The following is a 27,919-nucleotide window of genomic DNA, read 5'->3' as shown; positions in this document are numbered from 1 at the left end:
TGGTTGTGAAGCGTTTAGAATAGTATCTGGCATGTAGTAAGCACTGAGTGCTTGACAAATGAAGTTTCTCAATGGTGATAGTTCAGTCATGAGTAGTTGTAATTGTTACTAAAAGTGAAATTAAAATGTTGGCCCTTTTTTTTCTTGTGTATTTATTTTGAGATAGCGGGAGAGGCAGGGCATGAGCAGGGGAGGGGCAGACAGAGACAGGGAGACACAGAATCTGAAGCAGGCTCAAGGCTCTGAGCTGTCAGCACAGAGCCTGACGTGGGGCTCGAACGGTAAGATCATGACCTGAGCCGAACTTGGCCGCTTAACTGACTGAGCCACCTCCCAGGCACCCCAATGGTTTTTTTTTAATATATAAATTGGAGGCTGAAGTTCATTCCCAAAGTAAATCTTGATATCACTTTAACTTGTATTCCTCATGTATTTTTTGAAAAAGCTGAGCAGTTATTAATAACACACCTGAAATTGTCTATGTGCCAGGCGTTGGGCCGAGTATTTTCTCTATATTCAGCTCTCCCAACGGTTCTATGAAGGTAGGCAATATTGCGCCCCTGTTACAGAAGAGGAAACTAGCTGACCTAAAGATGGTAGGTAACTTACCCAGGTCACACAGCCAGTAAATGATATGCTGGGAGACACATCCCAGCATGTGTGACTCTGGATCCTCACCCAGAAACTTAGACTGCCTCTTACATGAGAACAGAAGGGGAGCAGTAGTGCTTAAAATGTTGAGGAACACTGCCTGTTTTTCAGTGACTACCCCATAATTATGGGACATGCTTAGAAGGATCTACCAGTCATTTGTGGGAATCCTTCTGAAGGACGAATGTTGGGTCAATTAGTGATCATTGCTCTTGGAGTATAAGAGGAGATGCTTTGTGATAGGGATATTCCTGTGCATTTAAATGTAGTAACACAAACTTGTATACCACCTCAACTATTCCAGAGGCTTTTGTGAGATGAGATGAGTTTATCCATGAAGAGTATTCTCTACAGGATCCTGCTCACAACAAGTGCTCAAAAAGTGTTAGCTGCAGGGGTGCCTGGGCGGCTCAGTCGGTTAAGCATCCAACTCTTGGTTTGTGGCTCAGGTCATGATTTCATAGTTTCATGGGTTCAGGCCCCAACATCAGGTTCTGTGCTTGACAGTGCGGAGCTCGGTTGGGGTTCTCGCTCCCTCTCTCTGCCCCTCCCCACCTGCACGGTCTCTTACTCTTTCAAAGTAAACAAATAAACTTAAAAAAAAAAAAAAGAGTTAGTGACAATTACTGTTAAGGTCACTGTGGTTGCGCCTGATCCCCAAAGGGGTGCTTCACGAGTCTCACCAAGTTTTCTAAGTTTTTGGAGGTTCAATGATGTATTCCCAGACACATGACTGGTTCTTGGATGGGACCAAAGCAAACCTTGCCTCTGATTGAGCTTTTTCTAACCTCGATGGCTTTGTTCTGCAAGCCAGACCATCTTCTCTCCACTCCCCCCGGTTGCCTGAGAAACCTCGCAGGCCCTGCCTAGACCAGAGCCACAGGTCAGTTTTTCCCCTGAAGTGAGTTCTGCAGTGGATTTTCCAAGTGACTGCAGAACGCCCAAGCCTTCCTGAAGGGAGTCAGCCTCAACCGTGGTCTGAGCTGTTTTACGAAGACACTTAATTTGAAGCTCTTGGCACAATTTGAAAATTTGTAAATTTCCTTCACTTAACCCCCATCCCTTTTTTTCCTGAGATCCAGATAGTCCCAATATATTAATGAATATAAAAGCAGGTATTTTCAGTCTGTTTACTCCCCTTGAGCGTACAGTATCTTTTTTTGTGAAGTTATCTGTTTTCTTGCATGCATATTCAAGTTAAATTCACAGTTTCCCTACTTTGAAAAACAGTTTTCTTGGAAATAAAATGATGAGACAGACTTTGAAACTGAAAAACTGCTGCTTTGCTTCAGGTATTTTTGCTTGAAAACTGATACTTTCATGAATATTTAATTTTTAAAAACTTGGACAAGATGATTGCTATTTTAGTTGGTATGCTAGCCCTTAACAAAAGTGGTGCAGTTTTAGTTTTGAGAGAAAGTGTAACTTTTTTTCCCATCAATGAAAATTACTTTTCATTACTTTAATCTCTACTTTTGTATTGTTTAAATCTCTTGTAAAATTAATGGTAAAATTCCAAAGATGGTGTTTCCCTTCCTTATTATTATTATTATTATTTTTTGTCACTTCCAGTCTGCTAAAGGCCTTACACACACATTCATTATTTCAAGGGCAAATGTGTTACAGAAATTTTAGCAAAACCTGCTGTCAGATGGTTTTGTATGGATGATCTAGTGAATTAAAATGGCCAAAGCTTTAGGTTATAGTGATATGTGCATTTATTTCATTTTATTATTTTATTTTATTTTATTTCATTTCATTTTATTTTTATTTTTATTTTAGAGAGTGTGCAAATGGGAGAGAGGGGCACAGGAAGAGAGATAGAGTATTAAGCAGGCTCTACACTCAGTGCAGAGCCCAAAACAGGACTTGATTCCACGACTTTGGGATCGTGACCTGAGCCAAAATTAAGAGTTGGACTCTGAACCGACTGAGCCACCCAGGCACCCCAGTGATAGGTGCTTTTAAAACAGTCTCATCAGGGGAGCCTGGGTGGCTCAGTTGGTTGAGCATCCCGACTCGATTTCGGCTCAGGTCATGATCTCAGGTTTAATGAGTTCAGGCCCCATGCTGGGCTCTGCACTGACAGCGTGGAGCCTGCTTGGGATTTTCTCTGCCTCCTTCTCTGTCTGCCTGTCCCCTCTCAAAAATAAACATTTTAAAAAAAGAGTCTCATCAATAAACCATCTAATCAGTGAGTCTGAATTGGGACTTCGTTATGATTTTGATGCGTAATTGTTTTATGTATAATTTGGACGGTCTCTGATTCCTAAGCTACGGAGTTATGATGTCAGTAAAGAAAATTTATGAATAAGAAGTTAAATGAGAGTTATCGTTTAATTTGTAGCTATTATTAAAATAATCACCAATAATTATTTGATTGTATTGATAGAAATAACAATAGCTAAAATGTACTGAGGGCTTCCTATGCTACAGACACTGAGCTGAGTCCCCGTTAAACAGTTGAATTTCATTTCATCTCCATTTTATGGTAAAAGAAAATGGGGTTTTGCTAAAAGCAGCTAGTAAATTGCAGAGCTAGGATCTAGATCTCGAGCTGTCTGACTCCCACCCCAGGTTCTGACCCACTTTCTACAGCTTCTGCACCAACACATTCTGTCTTAAAAGCTAAGCCACCATACATAGTATTTTCAGTGGCTTAATATGTACCATGAGTCAATGAAGAAGGTAGATATGTATTAGCTCCATTTTACAGATAAGGAAACTGATGCTTAGGTGATAAGTGATATTCCAAGGCTGTACAATTGGCACAGGAGAGAATTCTCTTTGTTATTCTTCTGCAGACCTTATGTATATGATAAATGAAGTATTTTCTGACTGTGCTGTTTTCCTGCTATTTTGGAACTCGGTGAAATTTTTTGAAATTGTATTAGGAATCTTTATCATATGATTTAAACTTGCTATGATTATCATGTTCGTCCCGTGATGACTCAGAATTCCTTAAATGACTTTTTTGTCTCCCTTCAAACAAAATCTTAGCAGTACCACTGCAAAATAACAGTGTGAAATGTCATAAAATAGGTTATTTCAGCCAAGAATCTGAGGTGAGGACAGGTTTGAATTGTTCAGGCACATTAAAGTCAAATCAGTGGTGAGAACGCTGGCAGCTCTTCAGAAAAGATGTCTCTATGGCACAGTTAAAAATTGTATCCCCTAGTGAGGATGATTAAGAACATGGGCATATTCATATCTGTGGCCCCAGACTTGTAAAGGGGATCATTTTCATCATGGGGTCGGTGCTCAACATACTCCACTCCTTTGAGTAGCCAAACACTTCTTAATTCTTCCAAGGATTTTTTAATTTATTTTGCTTATTATACAAGCATCTTCTCCCTTTAGGAAATGTAAAATTTATTAAGAAAATCATAACTTAAAATATTCAGAGCACTCGTGGCATCCTTACTTAAATGGATGCAAGACATTTTATTGCAAGAAAGTGTATCTTGATCCCTGTAGCTGACTTGTCACATTTAGTATTTTTCTCTTGGCCTGCACAAGAAGAATAGCTTCTGTAGTGTGAATTTAAATGGTATATCAAGCTAATAAATGTGGTTGGCCTAGCAAGTGATAAGCATAACTAATTCAATTTAAATGTCTTTTATATAAAAATAATGAACCAATGCATTAAAGATTAAAAATGTTAATGCAATTAGCAAAAATTAGCATTCAATAAAAAAGTGTGTTTCAGTTCTGAGGTGGATGATACATCATTCAGTGGCCAGATAAGGACTAAATTCAGGTACACATGATTCAACCAACGTGTATGTTAAAACTAAGTAAATAAAAATTAAATGCTTTATTTGAAGAAACTTTTATGAAACAGTAACATGTGGACGAAAGGGATACCCAAGTCCTCAGGAACTATGGAGGAAACCAAAACATGAGGTGGCTTAACAAGAAGACTTAAAACGTAATGTCTCTTGACTCCTTGTGGGGAAGGTAGAGGGGGTGTAGCAGGTGGAAAGGCACAGTGAACATGGGACCTGAAGGGAAACGAATTTCCGTAGCTTACCCACTAAATCAAGCTTTTGTGGTTTGGGGGCTCTGACTTCAAGCCAGTGGAGTATACAGTGGTGTCAGTATTTGCCTCAATGTCACTGGGGCATGTTGGCCCTCTCCTCATTTGCAGGTGGACGGCAAGCATTCTGATGAGGCAGCCTTGATCCTCCACAGGAAGGGGTTTGACTGCCGCTTCTCTAGCAGAGACACAGGGCTGCTTTGTTCCACCACCCAGGGAAAGGTGAGCTAAAAAGTTACTTTGCTTGTTGAGTTAGTGCGCTTTGAAATCCTTGACAGTGAGATGTACCTCGCCTCTTCACTGACTCGTTCCCCTCGGCTGCTATAATTAACTCAAGTCTTTCTATCTTAAGAAAGCACTTTCCCAACCTTCAGTCTCTTCTCCTTGTCAACATCAACATGCATGGCTGGAACACGTTTATGTTTGGAGATGACACTCTAATCCATTCTTAAGCCTTCCGTCGCTAACAAGTAAAGCATCTTCTTCCCTGCAGTGCACCCCCCCCCCCCCACCATATTTCCTCTTCTCTCGACATACTCATGTAGGATCTATTTCAGTGAAGTCTTAGAGGGGCCAAGGCACGTTTTATAATAACTAAAGCAGGGTGGAGTATCAGGAGGGAAGCAGCAGAAAGCAGTGACATTGTGGCCATTCGGGTAGTTTAACCACTGCCCTGAAGCAGCCTTACTTAGCTCCAGTCAGTAGTTTCCCCAGGGGAAAATGCAGGTCTAGATCTCCTGATTAAGCCAGATTTGCATGTGGGTCTGTACTGGGCAGGCCAAACAGGTCCCCAGGCTGACTTGCTGGCTGCTCATTTTTTAGTTTTGTTTTTTTTTAAAAAGCTGTTGTTGCTGATAGTTCCATCAAGCCTCCTTGCAAGGAAATGAACCTCCAGAGTTCTGCCTCTGGCTCTGATCAGGCTGTGCTCAAAGAAGACATTTGAACAGGTCCTAGCACACAGGCAGGTCTGCCCCAGAGGGCAGCTCAGCTCACCCAGCTCTTCTCCGAAACCTCACAGGTACCCTGCAGATCAGACTCAAGTGATTCAGTTTCAACCCTACAAATTAGGATGTGCGTAGGATCTGAAAAGAAAAGAAAATATGGTAGGGGGTTAAAATCCACTTAAGCAGATAAGCTTCTCCATTTCTTGTACCATGCCCTATATGGAGTTGGTGTGAAGAAAGCACTGATTTTTTTTTTCATTATGTTTATACTTTACCTTATTACTGATGACATAAGTATATTTGGTGAGAGCATTTGTATTTACACATTAAGACATCAAGTCTTAAGGGGATTTACCATCCGGAGATACCTATTAGGATAACCTGCTTGGGGTGAGGGTAGCACTTTCCCAGCAGTCTTCCCACCCTGAAAATGGGACTTACTGACCTGATGCACGTCCCTTGTAGTGGGCCTGTGTCCTTTCTCTCAGCTCTTTTGGAACAGGAAGAACCACACTGTTAGGTGTTAAGTGTTGAGTAAAAGAGGATACAGATGTTTTTAAAGCTTGCTGGCCCATAGATGTTTTTTTTTTCTTTTATTGAAAAAGTGCCCCCTGCACATGATAAATTCTCAAGAAATACAGAAGAGGACCGGAGAACCAACTGCCCTCTCCTTGCTTCTGGGATGGTCTGTGTGTCCAAACATGCACAGGAGTATTGAATCTCCTTCCCGTTCCCCTTTTAATCATTAAAAGGAATCTTTAAATGCAATTTCACTCTCATACTGTTTTCCACTGAATATACAGTTGAGCTACTAATCTTTCTTCAAAGTAGACCTAACTGTGCAACTTTTTTTTTTATCATTTACTTTCTAGATTTTGGTACAGAAGCTTTTTAACATGTTCACAGTCTCAAGTCTTATACCTTCCTCGTTATCCTTGATGCATTCACCTCCAGATGCCCGAAATATAAGTGAGATCAGTTTGAGTCCCATGGAAATCAGCACATTCCGAATCCAGTTGAGATGAACCTGGCTTTCAGATTTGGATTGGGAAGCATTGTCTTTTATACACTTCTTGGTTTGACGTGCAATAAGGAAGCACATTATTTTAGCTTCTGGCTACTGTGAGAACATGAATTCTGTGATTATTACTATTTTTTTTTTTTACCAGTACAGAAAGAAAAAAAAGAAAGCCATGCTATAGCCAATGTTTTTTTTTTTTTTAAAGTTCCATCCATGAACCGCCACCATCAGTATGAATTGATGCAACAACAAATGAAGAAATGTCTAAAACAGCCTCTCAACAGATTGTATCTCAGGTTAAATGCTAACTAATTATATCTGTGTTGGGGGTTGTGAAGAGGTTGCTATAAGTATTCATGTTGCCGATCCTTCATTAGTTTTACAACAATGCCCATTTTCACCAAAATGGAACAAAAAACTGGTGAGTAATAGCTAATGGCCAAAACGGTTGCAATCATTCATACACATTAGAAAACTTTCGTGTATTGAAATATGTGGCAAAGTGCAATCCATCAACCCTTATGATACGTATACAGAGTTGATCTTCATACCTTTTTCTAATGTACCACTTAACCCCTCCCTTCTCACCCTTTGTAAGTATTTCCAGAAATACCAGATTTTGAATCATTCAGTAGTAGAAAAGAGGCATATTTTCATTACTTGACAATGTGGGATAGGTGCAATTTATTCCATTGTCACTAAAATAGAAGAAGCAATTCCATAGGTACCATAACCTATTTTAGGTACCACAAGGTGTCTTTTTACACAGCTCATTTGAATACAGATGTTCTGAGAGGGGTTTTCTATTTTAAAAATAACCATATCAAAATAAATGTGCCTTATTTTTTTATAAGTCTTGTTAAATCCTTTGGTGTCCATATTCCTGTTAGGGGAAGGGGGGAAGGTGGAGGGGGCGGGGGAGAAGGTGGGTACTTTCTATGACACATAAAGTGTATCGTTTTTGCCTGACTGACGATGCTGGCCACATTCTGATCTGTTTCATTAAATTTGTGGTGATGTTATTCTAAACATCTTGACTATTTGAATGTACTGAGATGTCAGAAAACAAGAAAAATACTGTTTATTAAAATATGCTGCTGCCAAGAAGACTGCAGCTCGAAGCAAGGATTTTGTAACCTGCAAAATCATACACGGTTTCCATTTCACAGGAGGTAACCCTATGGAAGAGAGAATGCTTTAAAAGGGACCCTGTTTTGAAACCCATTTATATGTAGCTCATCATGATTTATCTTATTAAAGAACATGTTTGTTCAGTGAATTCCAAATTTGTGTACATGCTAACCTCAAAGTGAAGTTCCAAGCCCATGTGCCATTACAATACTTTTGATAAAATTTATTTTGGGATCATTGCTAACGTGACATTAAAATAAAAGCCACACTAGCAACATTTAGCGTATTTGATTTTAAGATAGAAAGGATTCTTTGAGTATATACACTTTTGAAAACTCTTTGTGTTACCTAATAATTATCTGACTTTAAACTTCCTTTCACTTCCTGCCATCCCAACGTCGTTATAGAGAAGTTAAAACCTAATTTCTGTTTTGCCGGGTAGTCCGATTATCATCTGAATTTTTTTTTTTTTTAACCAAGATGCAGCTCCTAAGATTATTGTTAAGTTATGTGAAATTCATAAACTTTTTTCGCCTTTAATAACTAAGGAAACAATACTAGTGTTGATAAAGATATTACAAGGGAGTAATTTCATGCAATAAACGTGTACTGTATGTTTCCTTCCTCACTTTGGGGGATAAACAACTAAAAGAAAACAAAAACACCACTTCCTTTTTGTGGACATCTGCCAATGTTAGGATTGCTGGAAGCAAATCCCAGGAACAAGATCAGTGTTTGCGTTGCATCTTAAATGTACAACCTTCTTTGGGAGTTCACTGTGTTCTGTGGTTAAGTGGGTGTGCTTAATCGTTCTGGAAATTCTGATCAATTGACATAAAAAATCTTGATGCAATAACGGTGGTTTTGCCACCCCTGGTTGGGTAAGATGGGTCTCTCCCACATCAGGCAGGCCTTCAGTGTGTTACCACCAGCCGTTCACAGGTAAAGCAGAAATTCTCTTTAAACCAGCAAGGTTCTGCTTTTTATTTTTAGAATAAATCATCAGGGATATGAACAGAGGATGCTTTTGCTTTGGGTTGTGGTCAAGAACTGATTAAATAATTCAGTGTCTCCAGCACCCACTAAAAACCACACACTTCGGTTGTGATCTCAGTGGCATATTTGTTTGCTTCAGTTTTATTACATTGGTTATCACAGTGTTCCATTGGTCAAGTAGTTCCTTCCTTTCTATGAGCTTTTTTTTTTTTAATTTTAACTTGAGCTTATACCTGCCATGTTTGAGAACTTCGCATCCTTGTTTTCTTCAAATACTGATTAAAATAAAATGCTATAAAACGTGTGGTGAATCGTTGTAATTACCTGCCCATGTCTTTGTTGTACTTGTGCCGAAATGTTTTTACATTCCTTTGTCTGGAAGAAAGTCTCTGCTTTCATTTTGATTATGTTGCTTACCTTGGAATCAAATAGGTTTTGATATTTTTCTCTTGGAAAATTTTATATCTTTTTGGGAATATGTAATATAAGATCTCTAATAAAAGATAAATCTTACCATGTACATGTTCCTCTAGAGTGGTTCTTCACTCTTATTTTGTAAGCAACCCGTATGAATACATTTTGAGGGGAAGGATGGAGCAGTGAGGATCTATCTGTTCTTTGTTTCTTTAAGAACGAATCACTCTATCTTCAGCCCAATTCCAGTTAGAAAAGATAGTTTTAGAGAGCAAGTGGCAGAGAGGGGTGGTAGTGAGTTTCAAGTCTGGGTCAGGGGTCACCTCTGAGTGTGGACTCTAGGAACCTTCTCAACAACATGGTACCTCTGGAGCCTTCTGAGCCAATTGGAGGGGCAGGTGCTGGTCAGATTCCATATGTTGCAAGATAAAAATGAGGAGAGTAAGACAACACATAAGCTAAGAAGTTCCTTGTGAGCTGATCCGGAAGGTAAAGTTGGTTGCAAGAGTGACATCTGGAGGCAGTCTGCCAGCCTGCTGGCCCCAATCAGCACCCAGTGTAGTAGCTTTCAGGGAGTCCCTTCAAAGCCAGGAGGTGGGAGAAGGTGAAGGATAAATATACGGGAAGTTCGTATGGTCAGCCAGGCACATGATACATGCTAACTGGGGGATTTGGACTTGGGTGACGTTTTGGGTGACGTTAGTAAAGAGGTTAATCAATTTGTAATATGTATGTGCCAAACTGTAAAAACTTAAATATTAATAAAATTTCATCAGCAGATAATGAAGATTCTTTGGCTCCATAATATTTGATTATCAACATGTCAAAATAATTTGAATATTAAAAGTGGTAAAGAAAATCTTAATTTAGGTAGGTCTATGCTCACACACCTTAGGGAACTTATTAAGTTCTTAGGGAACTTATTACTGACTGGTTGAGGGGTAGCTCGAAGGGTTGTGGAGGAGGGTGAGCAAGGCCCATTTTGCTGCTGTATGTCAAAGCGGAGCACAGATGCCTGAAGAGAGGTTGTAACAGACAAGACTCCCCTCAGTGTAGACCAGCTTAAGCAAAAACAAAATTTATTGTCCCCAGTAACTGATGGTCCAGAGTAGATGGAGAGCACTCCAAATACAGCCATAGCTAAGTATGAGATGATGTCACCCAGGATCTGTCTTTATCTCCTGGTTTTGCTTTTCTCTCAGTCATTCTCCTTTTGGGGCAAGGGCTGCACATTTGGGGGCAAAATGGCTGGCAGCTGACGCAAAGATGCAGCTGAGTGACCCCACTGTAAAGAGAGCACCTTTATCTAATTTTCCAGCAAATGTCCTGGCATTGATGTCATTTGCTGTCATTTGGCTCATATGCTAATGACTGTGGTGAGGGCAGAATTAGGGTCAAAGGAATCACATGGAATCACATGGGTGAGAAATAGACACCCCCCCCCCCGACACCCGCTCTGGCTGCCAACCTGCCCCACCCCACTGCCACACACCCAGAGAAGATGGGATTCTACAACCAGAGAAAAGAGTGAGATACTTGAAATACTAGGCAGACAAAATACAGTAGAAATACACGGCAGAGAAAAACCAAACATACAGATTTAAAGGAAGCATCACACCTAATTTCAGTTCTAGGAAGGTTCCATAGAAGAAGTAGACTTGAGATAGTTCTTAAAAGATGCATTTGATTTTAACAGAGACAATGTGCGTGTCCCCATGAAAAGACCAGAATGAGGAAAGATGGTAACAGCAAGCATAGAGAACTAGACATAGTTTCTTTTGTCTGGAGCAGCGCCATCCAATAAAATTTCATTATTAATGGCAAGTTCTTTATAAATGCTCTGTCCAATATAACAGCCACTAGCCCCGTGTGGCTTTTGAATATTTGAAATGTGGTAGTGCAACTAAGAAACTGAGTGTCTTATTTTAATTTAATTAAATGTAAATAGCAACATGTAGCCACTGTTTTTAGCACCGGTGTGGCGAACATGGTATGTAGAAGATATTAGTAGGAAAAACAACGAAATAAGTTAAGGTCACATTGTGCTAGAATCCTGCTGCTAGTGTCCTTCTCAGACTAGAAGCCGTGGCATCACCTGGAAACTTCCATTAGAAGTTTCTGTTAGAAATGCAGAATCTCAGGGGGCGCTTGGGTGGTTCAGTCAGCTAAGTGTCCAGCTTCTGCTCAAGTCATGATCTCAGAGTTCTTGAGTTTGAGTCCCAAGTCCGGCTCTGTGCTGACAGCTGGGAGACTCGAGCCTGCTGGAGAATAACATATTCTGCTTCAGATTCTGTGTCTCCCTCTCTCTCTGGCCCTTCCCCACTCATGCTCTGCCTCTCTCTCTCTCTCGAAAGTAAACATTTTAAAAGTAAAAAAAAAAAAAAGAAAGAAAAGGAACACAGAATTTCAGGCCCCACCCCAGACCTGCTAAGTCACAATCTGCACTTTAAAAAGATCCCTAGAGGATTCGCATACACACTAAAGCATTGGCCCGGAACATTCCTCAGGAAGTAATTTCTCTATGCTCTTATCGAACATTTCTAAATAGCTCTTGACCATAACTCCTATACCCTACAATGTCTAGGAAACACCCCGTAAAACCTGTCCGCTTGTCCCACCACCACCCAATTCCAAGCCATCTCCATGTACGTGGATTCTGCCTTTGCCTTATAACAGCTCTGTCTACTTCCGGTCCTGCCCCTTACGTCTCTTTTATTTCACACAGAAGCCAAAAAGTAAAATTGGAAAAACTTCTTCCCTGTTGAAAATTGTGTTTCCTGTTACTACTTGGAATAACATATAAACTTTCACCATGGCCTAGAAGCCCTGCCTGGCTTGGTCCCTATCCTACTTCATCTCAACTTTGGGAAGCGGGGAGGCATTTAAGAAGTCCTCTCCTGACCCCACTCAGCCTTATCTTCTACCACACCTCCTAACTGTTGTCTAGGTGTCTTATGGGTGTCTCACGTGCCAAGATTATTCCTCTTGGAGGCTTTTTGCACTCGTGCCTTCTGCTTCAAAGTTGCTCTCAAATCTTCCGCTGGCAGGCACCTTATTATTCTGGTTTGCTTCAAGCATCCTCTTCTCAAGAATCTTCCTTGACCGGCCAACTTATATCAGTCCCGCCTGCACGCCCTCACTGAGTATTGTTATGACACTACTTCTTTTCTTCATAGAGCCAAACTTGAGATTTTAGTTTGCCTTCCTCACTGGATCATAAGCTCTCCTGAGGGCAAGAGCCCCAGCATTTCTTCAGCACTGCATCCACAGAACAGCAGGGGCTCAGAAAATATTTGTTCAATAAATAAATAAATAAAGATACGTTTACCTCTTGTGAAATAAAAATTGTAATTTTCAGAATTACAATTTTTCAACAGCTCCTTACATCTTCATCGGTTCATGTCAGTTTCCTGCTCAAAAACCTTCAGGAAGGTCCTATTACCAGAAATTAAGGTACAGCCGTTTCAAGCTGCATTCCTAATCTCTCTAAAGGATGTGGCCTCCTTAGGGAAGATATTATAGTTGCTTAACAACCAGCCATTGCCCCTCTGCCTTCCTTGCTAATAAAACCCGGATTTTATTCATAATCAGATACTCATGAGCTTCAGGAGGTGAATTGCTCTTGCTCTAAGTTAGTCATGATAATTTTCTTCTCCAGGCTGGATAATGAATTTAGGAATTGGTATGTGACACAATTTTGGCCATTGAACTATCATGGGAAGCCAACTGGGGACTGCTGGCAGAGGCCTCCTCTCTCTTCAGAAGGAGAGAGCATTGCCTTTAGAGGGCAATGTTTAAAGGCAGTGTGGATGTCAGTGTTGATGCTGGAGCTGATGCAGCCATTTTGCAAGCCTATAGCAACAAGGCTGAGGACAAAAGTCAACTAGATGACCAAGTAAAAAATGAGTGGAGCCTGGGTCCCTGATGATGTTGAGCAGCTGAATGAACCCCCTCCAACCTTCTTGTTATATGAAATAATGTCACTTTACTATTTAAACCATTTGGAGTTTACTGTTTTGTTATAAAGAGCTAAAAACATGTAAACTGATGCTTCTCACTGCTACCCCAGCACCATGCTTTCTTGTTTAGATACTTTCCCAAATGGGTGCACTTGTACTTGAGCAACTAAGGCTCAATGGTAGTCAGTTCCTCAGAACACAGCCTCTTTGTCCCTACTGCTATCACCACCTTGCATATTTTGCTCAACATGTTTAATAAAACTATGTCTAGTTATATTGTGTAGAGATTGTTTTTTAATTGTAAGGTGAGAAGAAGGGTTTTAAAAAATGCAAAGTGAATTCAGGATGTGTGTACTAGCAACATGCCTGAAGATTGCAGGGTTCCTTTGGCACATACAGTCGGTGTTTCATTCACTTCAAATGTGGGATTGGGGCCGGCTCCTGTGTAGCAAGATGAACCTTCCAAATGTCAAACAAAATCTGGAGGCAGAGGAGAAAAGGACCAAGGGGCTGGGATGGGAGCAATGAGTCAGGGGCACTAGCTTCTTTGAAGTACATCAGCTAACACTTGAAATATTTTAATATTTTTTTCCAAATATGTGCATATCATTGAAGGACTGTAAGTGAATTTCTGAATCTCCCAATAGGCAAAGGAGGGAAATTGGAATAGTGCTATTTAAAAGGGCATATTTTAAGGGCTTTGATGGGGCCTAGTGTTCTTGGCTCGTATGCTTCATATAGCTTTCCAATTTTTTTATTCACAGGCTTAGCCTTGGGGCTCATTTTCTGGTCCCAAATCTAAATAGCAATGCTAGCAAGCAAGATGTGTCCCTAGGGTCTGGGTATATAAAACATTCCACTAAACCAAATGGAGCCTTCATTGGTTGGCTTTCAAAACATGATCTCAAGTTGTGGTGAGGCCTTTGTTTAGGTCCGAAACTCCCCTCTGGAGCAGAAGATCACAGCACTTGCCTTTCTTGGAATGGATTTCCTTGCCACACGCAGGATTGAAATCATTTTGGGCCAGCTGTATGGAAGTGAGTTCTCATGAAAAACAATTTGACTCATTCCTCTGTCTTGCTAAATGGATTTTTTTAAGTGCAGTTAATAAGATTACTTTGAAGTTAGAATCTGTTTTCTTAGGTAAAATCTACAAATTCATCCTCATTGAATTTATGGAGCTCCCCTTAATAGAGTCTGAAGGTAATCGGTTTTAGATTTTGCACTGAGCTTTCAATAAACATTAACTGAAGTTGTCATTTGGGCAGGGTACCTATGCCAGGCTCTGAGGGAAGAGGATTTTAATAATCCTGCCCTATGGTCTAGTAAAGGAGAGAAGTCCTGTCTGGAGTCAAGATGCCACACGATCAGGGAGCAAGAGAGCCACATTAATGCTGGCTGCACAGATGATGGATATTTGGAGTACAGGGGAAGGAGACTTGGCTTCTTCCGGAGTGAGGAGGGAAGGCAGGGAGGTGGGAGGATCTGAGCTGAGCCTGGAAGGATAGAAGTATATCACCAACTAGGTGTGGGAGAGGAGATGGCATGAAACCAACAGCACCAAAACAAGACATCTCAAATCTGGTGGAAGTTTTGTGAAGGGGAATCACTGGAAGTTAGGCTGGAAGTATTTTTGCTGAATCTAAAGACTCTCCATAATCTGTATCTAGGCTTTGGACTTGACCAAAGAAAATGGATATATGGCAGTGTGCACATGACTATTGATCTGTAGGCACATTTAAGAATATGAAAGGCAGGAAGAAGGTGTGTCATTATCAGGAAATTTTAATGTAACTTCACATAATTGCCAAAATTGTGAAGAAAGGGACACCTATATTTCTGAATCTGTGGTTCTTTTATTGAGCCACTTGATACTGGATTAAGGCAGTTATGAATTGTATATTTCTTATTATGAACCTCTTGACTCCAGAGATCTGTAGTGACCACATGGTGAAGACTTCCCGTGCAATAGTAGTGCCTTTTCCAAGCTTGGACAGAACAATTTTACAAGGCATTGCATTAGTCCACACTCAATCTACTCCAGGACTATCTCCTGGGTTTAATTTGTCAACCACAAATTCAGGAATATTTGTCACCTAGATAGGAGGTTAAAGAATTGATGAGACACATTATTAAATACTTTCAACTTTAAAAGGGTTTAATATTTTAAAGTTTAGTAGATCCTTGTCATAATGCAATCTCTTGGGCCTGTGTCATTGAAATGTAATAATAATGAGGTTTTGTAATTCAGTGAAAAACTGCATAAGGTGAAAGGATAGCCCACCTTATCCTGAATCCCACCCTATTTGCATGAGGAGAGATGAGCAGGGTTTCAACAAAGTCCAAACCCCAGTAGCTTTAACAAGTTCCTGTAGCTTTAACAAGGACAGGGAAAATGGAGCTCTGTGGGGTACAAAATTTCAAATTAGAAGGAAACGCAAGGGGCAGGGTGGCACCAGTGAAAACGACTGGTCTTTGAAACTATGCACCTGGCTTCATTAAAATCTCTAGAAATAAACAATGAAAGTGAGAGCTGTTCAATATTTAAAAAGCAACTACCTATTCGAGCACCTGGTGTCAGGGAGCCAGGAGGCTGTAGGAGTTCAGAACTTGCAGGGTTCCAAGTAGAAGACAAACTGTCTGTCTCAGGCATACAGAGGCCTGGGAGCTCAGAGTGTGATGTTACCATCTGTGTGATTGTCACAATCAGCTACCCAGTAATGTTCATAAAGCAGTGAGGGGCTCATGGCAGTGGGCACATTTTGGCTTTTCTGGAAGCCAGGGAAGAAGAAAGCAGCACTAAATGTTGATTCCTTTGTTTCTCTTCCTTTTTTGGAAGGTATGGCAAAAAGTAAAGCAGTGGTAATACAATAACAAAAAAAATAATAATAATAATTGCCAACATTTATCGAGCGTTATGTGCCAGGCACTGTGAGCACATGACATACTTATGTCATTTAATCCTTACAACCAACCTATACAGCTATGCTATTATTATACCCATTTTACAGAATGGGAAAGTGAGGGTTAATGAAAGTGAACTCCAACCGTGGTCTATCTAGGGGTCTGAGAACTACAGTCCGCAGGCCAAAGCTAGCCTGCTGCATGTTTTTGTCAATAAAGTTTTATTAGAACATAGTGATTCTGTTTGTTTACGTACTTTCTATGGCGGCTGTATGACTACAGAGGCAGAGTTGAGGGGTTGTGACACAGACCATATGACCCCCAAAGCTGAACAATATTTACTAATGGTCCTTTAGAGAAATAATAGCCCTCTTGTCTATCTGACTGTAGAGTCCACCTGATGTGGAATCCCGAGAGTTGTCACTCCAGGGAGTATTTTAGTTATAAAAGAGCATGGAAAGTGCGGCAGCAGTAGAAGAAAGAGCAGTAGACTGGGAACCTGGAACTCTGGATTCTAGTCCGACCTCTGTCAAAAAGTGGCCTGGGACCTTGGAATGATCACTCTGCCTCCTAAGAAATCTTTTTTCTGATCTACTAATGAAAGCCACATTGCCAAGTTTCCAAATTAGAAGGTGTCCTAAACACTTTTTTTGGTTTTCAGGAAGCTATTTCACTGGTTCTCCATGGCAACTCTCAGACAGCCCTTGGCAAGTTGCCTTTTGAAGTCTTATTTCTCTATGTTTTGGTTATGGCACCTTTGAGTAGTTAGAAGTTTGGGGATGGAAATAGTACTATATGTTTGATGCAAAGACCTATTTTTGTTTTCTTTTTGTGAACACCAGTGTTTCCTTCCCCTGAAACAACCTAAGCCTGACGTTTTCTCTGGAGAGGTAGAAGCCTGAAGTTAAAGAGTAATATGAAAAATCCTGAAAGGATTATGTGAAAACCATTGAGTTTTACCCTATGAAAGAACATCCAAAACTCCTACACAGTATGGGCTTCAGATCAGTGCAGGTGCCTGTGGAACAGGAGATTCTTCCACTGAAGGACTAACAGAGCTGATCATTTTAGATCTCAAGAAATCTTAATCTTCGGCCTTCTATAGTTGAAATCAGTCCTGGGGTAGCTTTGCTCTGAAAGATTGAGGGAAAGGACTGTTTAGTAAAATACAGACTGCCCTTGTGAGAAGTGTCTGAGCTATCGCCTTATACAAAAAGGATTTGATGGGAAGGTTGATATTGGGACGTTGTCTTGTTCTGTGATGCAACATGGTGGTTTGAAATAAGAAACGTGTTAGTTTGGTGATCCTGTCTTGACTCTTTCCTATTTAGAGTATAAAGATTTGGAGTGGGAGCCAGAAGAAGATAATTAAATGTAAGTCTTTGAATTCAACCTCAGTCAAGTTTGAGTCTGAGAGAAGCTATACGAATATTTTAGGAACAGCAAAATGTCAGAACTTCATGTGCATGATTTGAAAATGAACTTCCATGTAGCTAATATGAGCTGTGGCCTGTTGGGTCTCAAGCTGATATAACACTGCCTGTTCTGGGCTTGCTTTGTGTTCACCTCCTCTTATGATCCAAGGCATTTGAGGTCGGTCCAAGGTGGCTCCTAAAGAGAGATGTCTGTGTCCTTATTCCAGGAACCTGCAAATGTTACCTCATTTGGGGAAGGGGCCTTTGCAGAGGTAGTGAGATCACCCCGGATTATCTGGGTGAGCCCTAAATCTAATGACAAGTACCCTTATAAGAGACAGACTGGAAAACACAGTGAAAAGGAGGCCACATGACCCCAGAGGCAGAGACTGGAATGATGTGGCTGTAAGTCAAAATATGCCAACCGTTACCAAAAGCTGGCTACGAAGGGTTCTCCACTAGATCTGCAGAGGGAGTGTGGGCCTGTTGGTGCCTTGATTTCAGACTTCTGGCATCCACGACGGTGAAAGAATAGGTTTCTGTTGTGTTAAGTTACCCAGTTTGTGGTCATTTCTACAGCAGGCCCAGAAAACTAGTATCGTTCTCAAAACACATTTATCTAAACCATCCTGCTGTCTTCTGGAGAAGCGTATGGGGGTTTCTCCAGTCTCCCCAGGATCCTGTCAGAGAATGAAAGGCTGCAGGATTACGTTGATTTGTGACAGACACAGTATTGGGGCAAGATGAGAAAGGCACAAAACTAGACAAGAACCCTTCAGTATTTGATTCATTTTGTGGGATTACTTACCCACTGACAGTTTAGAATACACATTGGAATAAAAACAGGAAGATGTTTTCACTGATTTGCCACCATTTACCACAGAATGTTACTCATCTAGTTCTAATTTGAGTAAAGTCTTCTCAAGAGGAAATCACTGGATACTTGTCAATAATAGAGAATATGAATAATTTTCACTTCTCAGGAACTTCTAATTTTTAGAGCACTTTTAATATGCAGACCAATTTGCACCCTCTCATCTCACAATAACTCTGTGAAGCAGGTCAGACAGGTATGATTATGGATCTTTCAAAGCTGTGCATCTTAACGCTGGAGAGCTAATGAAGGAAGCCACATTGGAAAGTTATTTTTCCAGATTCAATGCCCTGCTCACCCACCTACCCCTTAGGGAATAATTGCACCTAACAGAGACTTGACAAATTGACACCATATTTACTTGGAAATGTCCTTGCACGAGACCAGACAAAAAAAAAGTTTTAGAAGAAAAATCGAGATTTTTCCTATCACATAACAAAACACACATATAAAATATATACATGTGTCCTACACAGAATATGATAAAGATTGCATTTCACATTGGGGGTAAGGAGGTAGACCATTAATAAATGGTGTGTAGTTGGAGAAAAAATAAAATTGCATATCCACCTCAAAACACATAAAAATAATTTGCATATGAAAGATTTAATTGCAAAAATCAAGACTAGAAATATAATAGAAGATGTACAGGAAAATATCTTAATCATTTGAGCGTAAAGAAGGCTTAATGCATAGTATGAACTTAAGAGCTAAAAAATTAGACGAATTTGATTATAAAAGCTAAAAATTGTATGGCAAAAGATGGCATCAATAAAGTTAAAAGAAAAAGAAAACAATATACAGTGGTGTTATTCGCAAATTTATTCAACACTTTTGGAGCTATTTATTCAACTATGGGCCAGACACTGTAGTCAGAGTTGGGAACAAAACACTGAATAAGGTAAGTGCATGCCTGACCTCACGAATTGAGTGAGGAATCCACACTGAACAAGTACCTTTGAGTGTAATGAATATTATAAAGGTCAAGTCTGGATACCATGGGAAAGGATGACACGGGTAAGTAGTGACAGACAAGAGTTAACATCTCTAATGTACAAAGGACTCATGGAAATCAATGAGAAAAACATTAGTATAGAAAAGTTGGCAATGGAGGGTGCCTGGGTGGCTCAATTAGTTGAGCATTTGACTCTTGATCTTGTCTCAGGTCACGATCTCACAGTCGGTGAGATGGAGCCCTGCACAGAGCTCTGCACTGACAGTGCAGAACCTGCTTGGGATTCTCTCTCTCCCTCTCTCACTGTGTGTGTGCTTTCAGTCTCTCAAAATAAATAAATAAACTTTAGAGAAAAAAAAAAAAGAAAAATTGACAATGTATATGCCATGGAAATTCCCAGATGAAGAATGAAAACATAATTATCCTAATGAATAATCAAATATATGCAAATCAAAGGTAGATATAATGTTTTGCCCATCAGATTATGAAAGAATAAAGTGAGTTCATTAAAAACCGTTAATAAGAGAGCCAAAGCATAAGAGACTGTTGAGAACTGAGAACAAACTAAGGGTTGATGGGGGGTGGGAGGGAGGAGAGGGTGGGTGATGGGTATTGAGGAGGGCACCTTTTGGGATGAGCACTGGGTGTTGTATGGAAACCAATTTGACAATAAATTTCATATATAAATAAAAAAAAACCATTAATAATGAGATATAGAGGGATGGGCACTCTTGCATTCTTTGGTAGGAGTGTAAATTGTAGAAAATGTGATATGCGTATTAACATTTACTGTTTAAAAATCTGTTACCCGATCTAATATATTATGGACTGAACATACCTGTTCCTCCCAAAATTCATATTGAATTGAATTCATATTGAAGCCCTAACCCCGTAATGTGATGGTTTTTGGAGACGGGGCCTTTGAGAAGTAATTAATGTTAGACGAGGTCAGGAGGGTGGAGCCCCACGATGGCATTAGTGCCTTCATAAAAAGAGACACCAGAGATCTTGCTCTCTCTCCACAGACACACTCTGCAAAAACGTCATGTGAGGATATAGTGGTTATGCAGCAACCGATAGGGAGATTCTTACATGTAGATATGGGAATGTGTCATAAGATATTTTGTTCAGTAGGAATTGTAGTTCGATATGTATAGCATGATCCACTTATGTAAACAATGTATATAAAGCATATATACGCAACAATTTATAAACTGCTACAGGATGCCAAGTACTATGCTCAGCACTTAACATAGTTTATCTCAGTTTTTCCATATAATAGCCACATGTGGTAGGTAGTATCCCTATCCCTGTTTCACAGATAAAATATTGAGGGCTAAGAGGTTAATTTGCCTACTCACACTAAGTGGCCAAGCTGGAATGTGAATCCATGTTCTTCACCATTACAGTCTGCATAAACGTTCAAACGGGACAAATAACCAACGGTTACTATTGTAAAATAGGGATGGGAATAGGAATGAAACTACATATGCCTTTAATTTTTTGATATTGTTTATTGTAATTATTGGTGATATGGGATTGTTGTTAAAAATTCAAAGGCATTTCTGTTTTTGGATGAAAAAGGGGGCACCTGGGTGGCTCAGTTGGTTAAGTGTCTAACTTGAGCTCAGGTCATGATCTCGTGAGTTTGAGACCCACACTGGGCTCTGTGCTGACAGCTCAGAGCCTGGAGCCCACAGTAGATTCTGTGCCTCACTCTCTCTCTGCGCCTCCCCTGCTTGCACTCTGTCTCTCTCTCTCTCTCTCAAAAATAAATAAAATCATTTGAAAAATTTAAAAAGAGAATGTATAATTCCTGACTTTTGCCTATCTATGAGATAATGTCTACAGTCAGTGAACTGTTCATGTTGTCATATTAATGCAAAACACATTGGAAGCTATCATTTAGGATCATTTCTTAATTAATTAAGCTGTTATCAGAAAACCAATTCAGTTTATAAATGAGGGAAAGAAAGCTTTAATACAAATTATTTTTCTATAAAACTTGCAAGACAGAGAAAACTATAAAATGTCAAAACTTGGAGGGGCGCCTGGGTGGCTCAGTCGGTTAAGCGTCCAACTTGGGCTCAGGTCATGATCTCACGGTTCATGAGTTCGAGTCCCGTGGCGGGCTCTATGCTGACAGCTCAGGGCCTGGAGCCTGCTTCTGATTCTGTGTCTCCCTCCCTTCAGCTCTTCCCCTGCTCACACTCTGTCTCTCTCTCAAAATAAATAAAGATTAAAAAAAATTTTTTTAAATGTCAAAGCTCGGAGTAACCACCATAGAGTTCCCTAAGTTTGTATTATTCAAAGGGATACGATTTTCCTGCCATATCATTTGACAGACACAGTTGTGGCTTGGTGAAAACAGGTTTACAATGAAAACAAATCAGATTGAATTAACTTAAAAATTTGTATTTATATCCGGGCCCTGTCCTTTTACTAGCTAGTTCATTAAATAACAAATTATTTACTCTCTTGGAACTTTACTTTCTTCATATTTAAAATGGGGATGTTAGTCCCTAACTTTCTGGGTTTACATATATTAAATCCTCTAATATGCCCAGCACATTGCCAACCACTTAGGTGCTTAATAAGCATTGACTATATATCTATAGAGATACAATTTAAACTCTCAAGTAGAGAGTTAAATTGGTCATCTCAGATTTTTCTGTCCTCAGCTACACTAGTCCAGAAGGAAGGTGGTTTTCTCCCACTCACTAGCACAAGCCGGCAACAGCACCATCCGGCCTGGATGTTCATCACTATGGTAACAACCGTGGTCTCCCTGCTTCCTGCTCAGTGTTTATTCTCCCATTTTTCTCTCTTCTCAGAGCCAGACTCAGCATTATGGCTCCCAGTCAGAAGTCCTTTTCAAAAGAATAGACAAATTATAGCAAATGGAAATTGGACAGAATCTTTTTTTCCCTCAAAATAAGATGCTGCTATAGTACCTTTTTTTTGGTAAAAGGAATCTAAATATGGTACTTCCATCCTTGACACAACACTAGATTACTTTGTTTGATGGAAATATAAGCGGGAGGCAAGGTTTTTGATACTCACTTAATCCTAATGGATTTGCTGACTACTCTTTAAAGCCCTAACCTAGGAACATTCCATTGAAGGGACTATGAAAGTAAAGACACAGACACAGGAATGCAATCAGTAGATCCGACGGTCCATGGGTTGGGTGGCTTTGTTGAAAAAGAAGGCTGACAGAGGTGAGGAGTGGGATATAAAATGGAATGCTAGTTTGGGGCCATGTTGTCAAAGAATGGACACTGCTAACCTTGCTAGTTTCCTGAAAGAAAGTCATCTCTCCTTGTACCAGATTTCTCTGTAATGATCTCTGGAGTACTTAACTCCCCATTTCTTTGATTCTAGCATCTTCAAGAGACCCTAAAGTAGGGAAACTCAATGATATTTGGTCTAAAGCAGTTTGCCATCTACGGCCCTAGGTGCAATGGTTACATTTGCACAAATTATTTTCTTCTTACCTTCCAGTTTCTGAGATGCAAATCTATCCAGATTATTGTTTTTACAGGGAAAATATTTTTGCAAACATTAAACTGACAATTTTTTCATTCCAAGAAATCATGTTGCTGTGTGGTTCTGCACTTATTAAATCAGTGGGCTTCATCATTTCACAGGAGGTTGGAACAGAGAAGTCATTTCTTGGCCTTCAGTGGGAAAACATATTTTTAAAAATTCACAGTGAGACCATAGTATTGAAATCGAGGCTTTGTTAGGAGGGAAAAAAGTTTGTTTAAATTTGCCAAAATTCCTTTTACAAATCAGATGCTAAGCCTAGGGACTCTAGGTCACAGAATTTTATTATAAGCCATGGGGTAAATGACTGATATATGTTTTAAGGGATGTTTCTACCTTACAGGAACAGAGGAAAACCTTCATATTTCTGAGGAGGTGGATGGGAGGAGAAAGGAGAAGAAATACACATCATTAGACATGAATATCCCTGCAGTCTGGCCTCTTGGGGTTGTACTTTGTTGGATTATGTGGTGGAAACACATTCCAGAACGGTGGGTTTATTCTAGCATATATTTCAGAGCATCCCCACAGTTGGCATGACACTACGTCTAACATGGTGCCAGACAGGAATTTAGAAATGGCTGAGGGAGGTGTCTAGAGGGCTGAGCTTTAGATATCACCCCATTTATTCATATCCTACCGTATGTCTTATCCTTGCAGAGATGGGAAAGGAAAGAAGCAATGGACCAGAAGAGCCCTAACATCAGACTGAAGCCATTGTGGAGCGTTTGGGTGGCTTAGTCAGTTAAGTGTCCAACTGTTGATTTTTGGCTCAAGTCATGATCTTGCAGTTCATGAGATCGAGCTCTGTGTTGGGCTCTGTGCTGACAGCATGGAGCTTGCTGAGATTCTCTCCTTCTCTCTCTGCTCCTATCCTGCTTGTGTGTTCTCTCTCTCTCTCTCTCTCTCTCTCTCTCTCTCAAAAGACATAAACTTTTAAAAAAGAAGGCATTACACATGTCACCTTATAACTAAGGCTGTGACTTCAGCAGAGGGAGCCAACATGGCATATGAAGGAACCAGGTGAGGAAAAGTATACTTCAATGGAAGCCACTATTGTCACATGGGCAGCAGATGAAACAAGTTACAGCACATCAGATACCAGCAAGGATCCAGGGGGACAGTACATGACCCTAAGGACATTTCATTTACAGTATGTGGTCACACACAAGTGACCACATCCAGCTTGAGCAGGATGAGGTAAAGGAAAGGGACCAGAACAATCCTTAGAAGAAGATCAAATTTTGAACTAAGACTGAGGCATTTTTAGATAGCAAATATATAGAGAATCAAGAAAATTTATTTTTACTAAGTGTGTGTAACTTTTGAATGCTCTGTGTTCTTAACCCCACAGAGAACTTCTTGGAGGACTTCTGGTGGAGTAAATGTATATTTAGCCTTAAATAATAGAGAAAAAATAGCCACTCCTAATGGCTATAAGAATATAATAGAATTAGATTCAAAATCACAGCATCTCATGGGTAAGGGAGATTTTTTAGTTCAACCACCTAGTTAACCCATACCAGCAAAAAAATGAGCCTACCCATGTGCAGCCAGCAGACTGCTGTGATGTGCTTTGATGACTGGAATCCTTGTTATCCTACCCATTACCCAGTGAATACAGATTTCAAATAAAAATACATGTTATTTGTGCACACTAGTTTTTGTAAGGCATTGTGCATTCTGTGAATGCTCAATAAATATTTGCAATAGACTAGAGCAAAAGAGGTTTAACTTGCAAGAGATCTTAGAGGTCATGTGTTTTAATGTTTCTCTGGATAATCTTCACTGGAATCACCTTAACTGTGTTCCAACTTGGATTCTTGGACCCTACCCTTTACTGAATCACAAATCTCTAGTGATGAACGTGGGGTCTGCAGTTTAAATAGCAGATTTGCTTTATGCCCTTCACACTACTGATCTATCCAATCTCTCATGTAACAGATGAGGAAACTGCAGTGCAAAACAAATGGCTTGGTCTGGATCACTGCACTGATTAGTGAAAAAGAGCCAAGATTTTATCTAATAACACTTGTCGACAGTTCATTAATGCAGGGAATCAGTTTCTACACACAGTATGGAGAAAGAGGATGGAGAGGTGTTGGGGATCATTGCATAAGTTGTACCAGGCTGGTTGATCTTGGCTTGTAGTCACTCGATGCTCTTTTCTTTCCCACACTCCACCTCCATGACTCTCTCCAAGCTGTTGTTCATATGGTAATCATTCCTATGGATGTGACAAGGTCAGTAAACTCTTCCAGCTTGGAGTTACATTCTCAGTCCACTGATGCAAGAATTTGGATGATCAGCACATTTTAGTGATGAGGTTCTGGAAAAACTGACTTCTTACCCAGAACCACATACAACATTGCGTTATACTGGGAGAATGATTTCCTGTATTATATGGGAGGTACACGTGGACCCAGGACCAAGACCAGTCGTCCACCCACAAATGTCATTCCTTTCTTAATTTGAGAGATTGACCAGGAATGCTTATTCCATATCAATAGATTGTTTTTATTTAATTTTCCCCAAGAAAGGAAGTTAGGCTTTCAGTCCAGGGACAATTTCTTTTCAGACACAATTGCAGTGAACCAGTTGCTATCATCAGAGACCCCTTTAATTCCATTCTTCTGTTGTCCTAAATGCAATGCAGATTTTTGTCTTTATGTCTCCAGCAGGTATTCAGCCTTGCCTAATTCCACTTCCCCTCTGTAGGATGCATTCCCATTTCTAGAGTTGTTCTACAGCTTGCTCTCACCTACCTGTTTATATGTTTATGTGCATTTTAATGTTATCATTTGTATTCAACAAATGACCTTTAAGGGACAATCATAAAGTAACTGATTTTTTTTTCTCTTATGACTACTATAGCAAACCCACTTCGAAGACTGGTTCTTTCTGTCCCCAGATGATACCACATGCCAGAAAATAAAATACCCTTTCATGTGCAGAGTAGTGCCAATTCTGCCACCTGGATGTCTGTCCAGTCAAAACTCCAAGTTTATTGAAAGCTACAGTCTCTCTCCTCCTCCAGCTTTCACCTGGCAGGGCCCAAGATGTGAAGGTGAGCAGAATGTGATTGGTTTCCTTACTCTGCCAGCTCTTCTCTGCCTTCCTCCCCCACTCCCTGACAAGATAAGAGGGAAGGAGGAGAGGCAAGGACTGACATCAATTTGTGGCAGACATTTAAAGTTGACTTTGTCCTGGGACATTTTCCTGGATTCTTTGGGACTGTCCATTGCTGGGAACCTCTCACCAACCTTCTTCTCAATGTGGGAACATGCTTTTGAGGACCAGTACGGCTTTCTCTCCCTGCTTCCTGGGTATCTTGTGATGCATCTCCATCTCTGAGTGCGCCATCTTCCCAAAATACAGCCCATTTTTCCTTTAGCCTCCTGTTAGCACCAAGCCTCAGCCACATAGTTAACCCATAGATTTCTCAGGCACTGGTTTCATGCTAGCCTGGTATCAGAGAGCACACTGAAGGTTCAACTTGTGGTCTACTTTATTCTCCCTCACTAGACTAGAAGACAGGAGAAAGCAACATTGATCACTCTCCCAACTGGGGGGTTGGAGAGGGTACAGTGTGCAGGAAGGGATGAGACATAGCACTGTGGTAAATCTCTACAGAAATGTTTTTCTCTAATTGCTATTCTGCAGGTATTTAATTTCAACCGTTTTATATCCTTCTCTTTAAGTTTATTTATTTATTTTGAGAGAGAGAGCGAGAGAGAGACAGAGAGAGAGACAGAGAGCATGCACATGGGGGAAAGGCAAAGAGAGAAGGAGAGAGACAATCCCACACAGGCTCCATGCTGTCAGCACAGAGCCCAACTTGGGTCTCAATCCCACAAACTGTGAGATCATGACCTGAGCCAAATCCAACAGTTGGATCCTTAACCAACTGAGGCACCCAGGTGTTCCTCTTATACCCTCCTTTTGAGAAAGGCAAAGCTGGATTTGAACCACGTGCATTACAATTCTTGCAGAGGTAGTCTTGTGCATCCTTTTAGAATCTGGGAATCCTTTTCAGCTATTGTCTTAGAGCTTAGCTTCAACTGAGGCTTTTACCTTCCTGTCGTGTTCAGTTAGAGACAGATCTGTGCAACTGACCAGAGGTTGGTGAGGACATAACCTCTGAGGGTTATCCACCTCTCTCTTTCCTTATGTTTGGGGCCTTCTCCTCCCCTCTTCCACTTTTTTTTTTTTTTTTTTTTTAATTTTTAACATTTATTTATTTTTGAGAGACAGAGAGCTTTCTCGCTTCGAGTAAACTCTGCCTGTTTGTAGGGACGGAGAGACACTGTTGTCTGTTGCCTACATAAGTGTGGTATCAAGCACTAAAAAAGATCATGCTGTGAACTCTTTTTGCCAGTTGTATTTCAGCTTGTGTGTACATATTTTTTTCCACTTCTTTACTCGCAATAGAAGAACAAACAAAGCCAACTAAAAGAAAATGACTTTGGAAAAAAATTTTTTTTAATTAAAAAATGACTTTGGTAAAACAACACAAAGCAAGCATGGCCATCTTTTTCAAACTAAGAATTTTTTGACGTATTTTGTTTACTGTTGAAAAGAAAATAATAGAAATAAATTAAAATGATGTAGATGCAGAGCTAGGAAGATATTAAAATCAACACACTGCATTATATTGTTATCAATGATTTATTTGGCCATGTGACAAATGTTATAAATGTTCCAACTTTTCTCTAGACCCTAAAGAGAATGTTTCTTGTTCACATTAGACTAGTATACTTTGGAAAATAATTTGAGTTTAAGAAGCTAAATATTTAGAACAATTTTGATTAGATTGTATATTAACGAGGGTTTATATATTCATCATTAGTAATTCCCAATCTAATATTGCCAATGAGGAAACTCTGAACAGCTGCCATCTAGAATTCTAAAATATCACTCGTTGATAAATGTGCAACATAAGCACCATAGCTCAACAAAATGAAGTGCAATTTTCTCTTCAGTCAGAGAAAAGAGCAAGTTCAAGATTAGTTATGCATTAAACAGTCCATTTGGGGAGGCTAATTAGAGAGAGAAGACCTTGAAATA

The 27,919-nt window shown here is 40.1% G+C and overlaps 1 protein-coding gene across 2 annotated transcripts in view; it reads left to right on the top strand.

Annotated features, from left to right (window-relative positions):
• The window catches only part of MAN2A1 (mannosidase alpha class 2A member 1), a 168,484-nt gene extending 159,182 nt beyond the window's left edge, over positions 1 to 9,302 (top strand). For both annotated transcript variants that reach the window (XM_086685499.1, XM_025924111.2), the window contains 2 exons: positions 4,802 to 4,912; positions 6,507 to 9,302. In XM_086685499.1, coding sequence (XP_086541625.1) covers positions 4,802 to 4,912; positions 6,507 to 6,659 — 264 coding nt within the window. In that variant the 3' untranslated portion in view covers positions 6,660 to 9,302. The remainder of the gene's footprint in view (positions 1 to 4,801; positions 4,913 to 6,506) is intronic.
• Positions 9,303 to 27,919: the final 18,617 nt, after the last annotated feature.

The sequence above is a fragment of the Puma concolor genome, chromosome A1 (genome assembly GCF_028749965.1).
Source record: "Puma concolor isolate L17-30 chromosome A1, mPumCon1.1.hap2, whole genome shotgun sequence".
Classification (NCBI taxonomy): Eukaryota; Metazoa; Chordata; class Mammalia; order Carnivora; family Felidae; genus Puma; species Puma concolor.
This window is presented reverse-complemented; position numbering and strand designations above follow the sequence as displayed.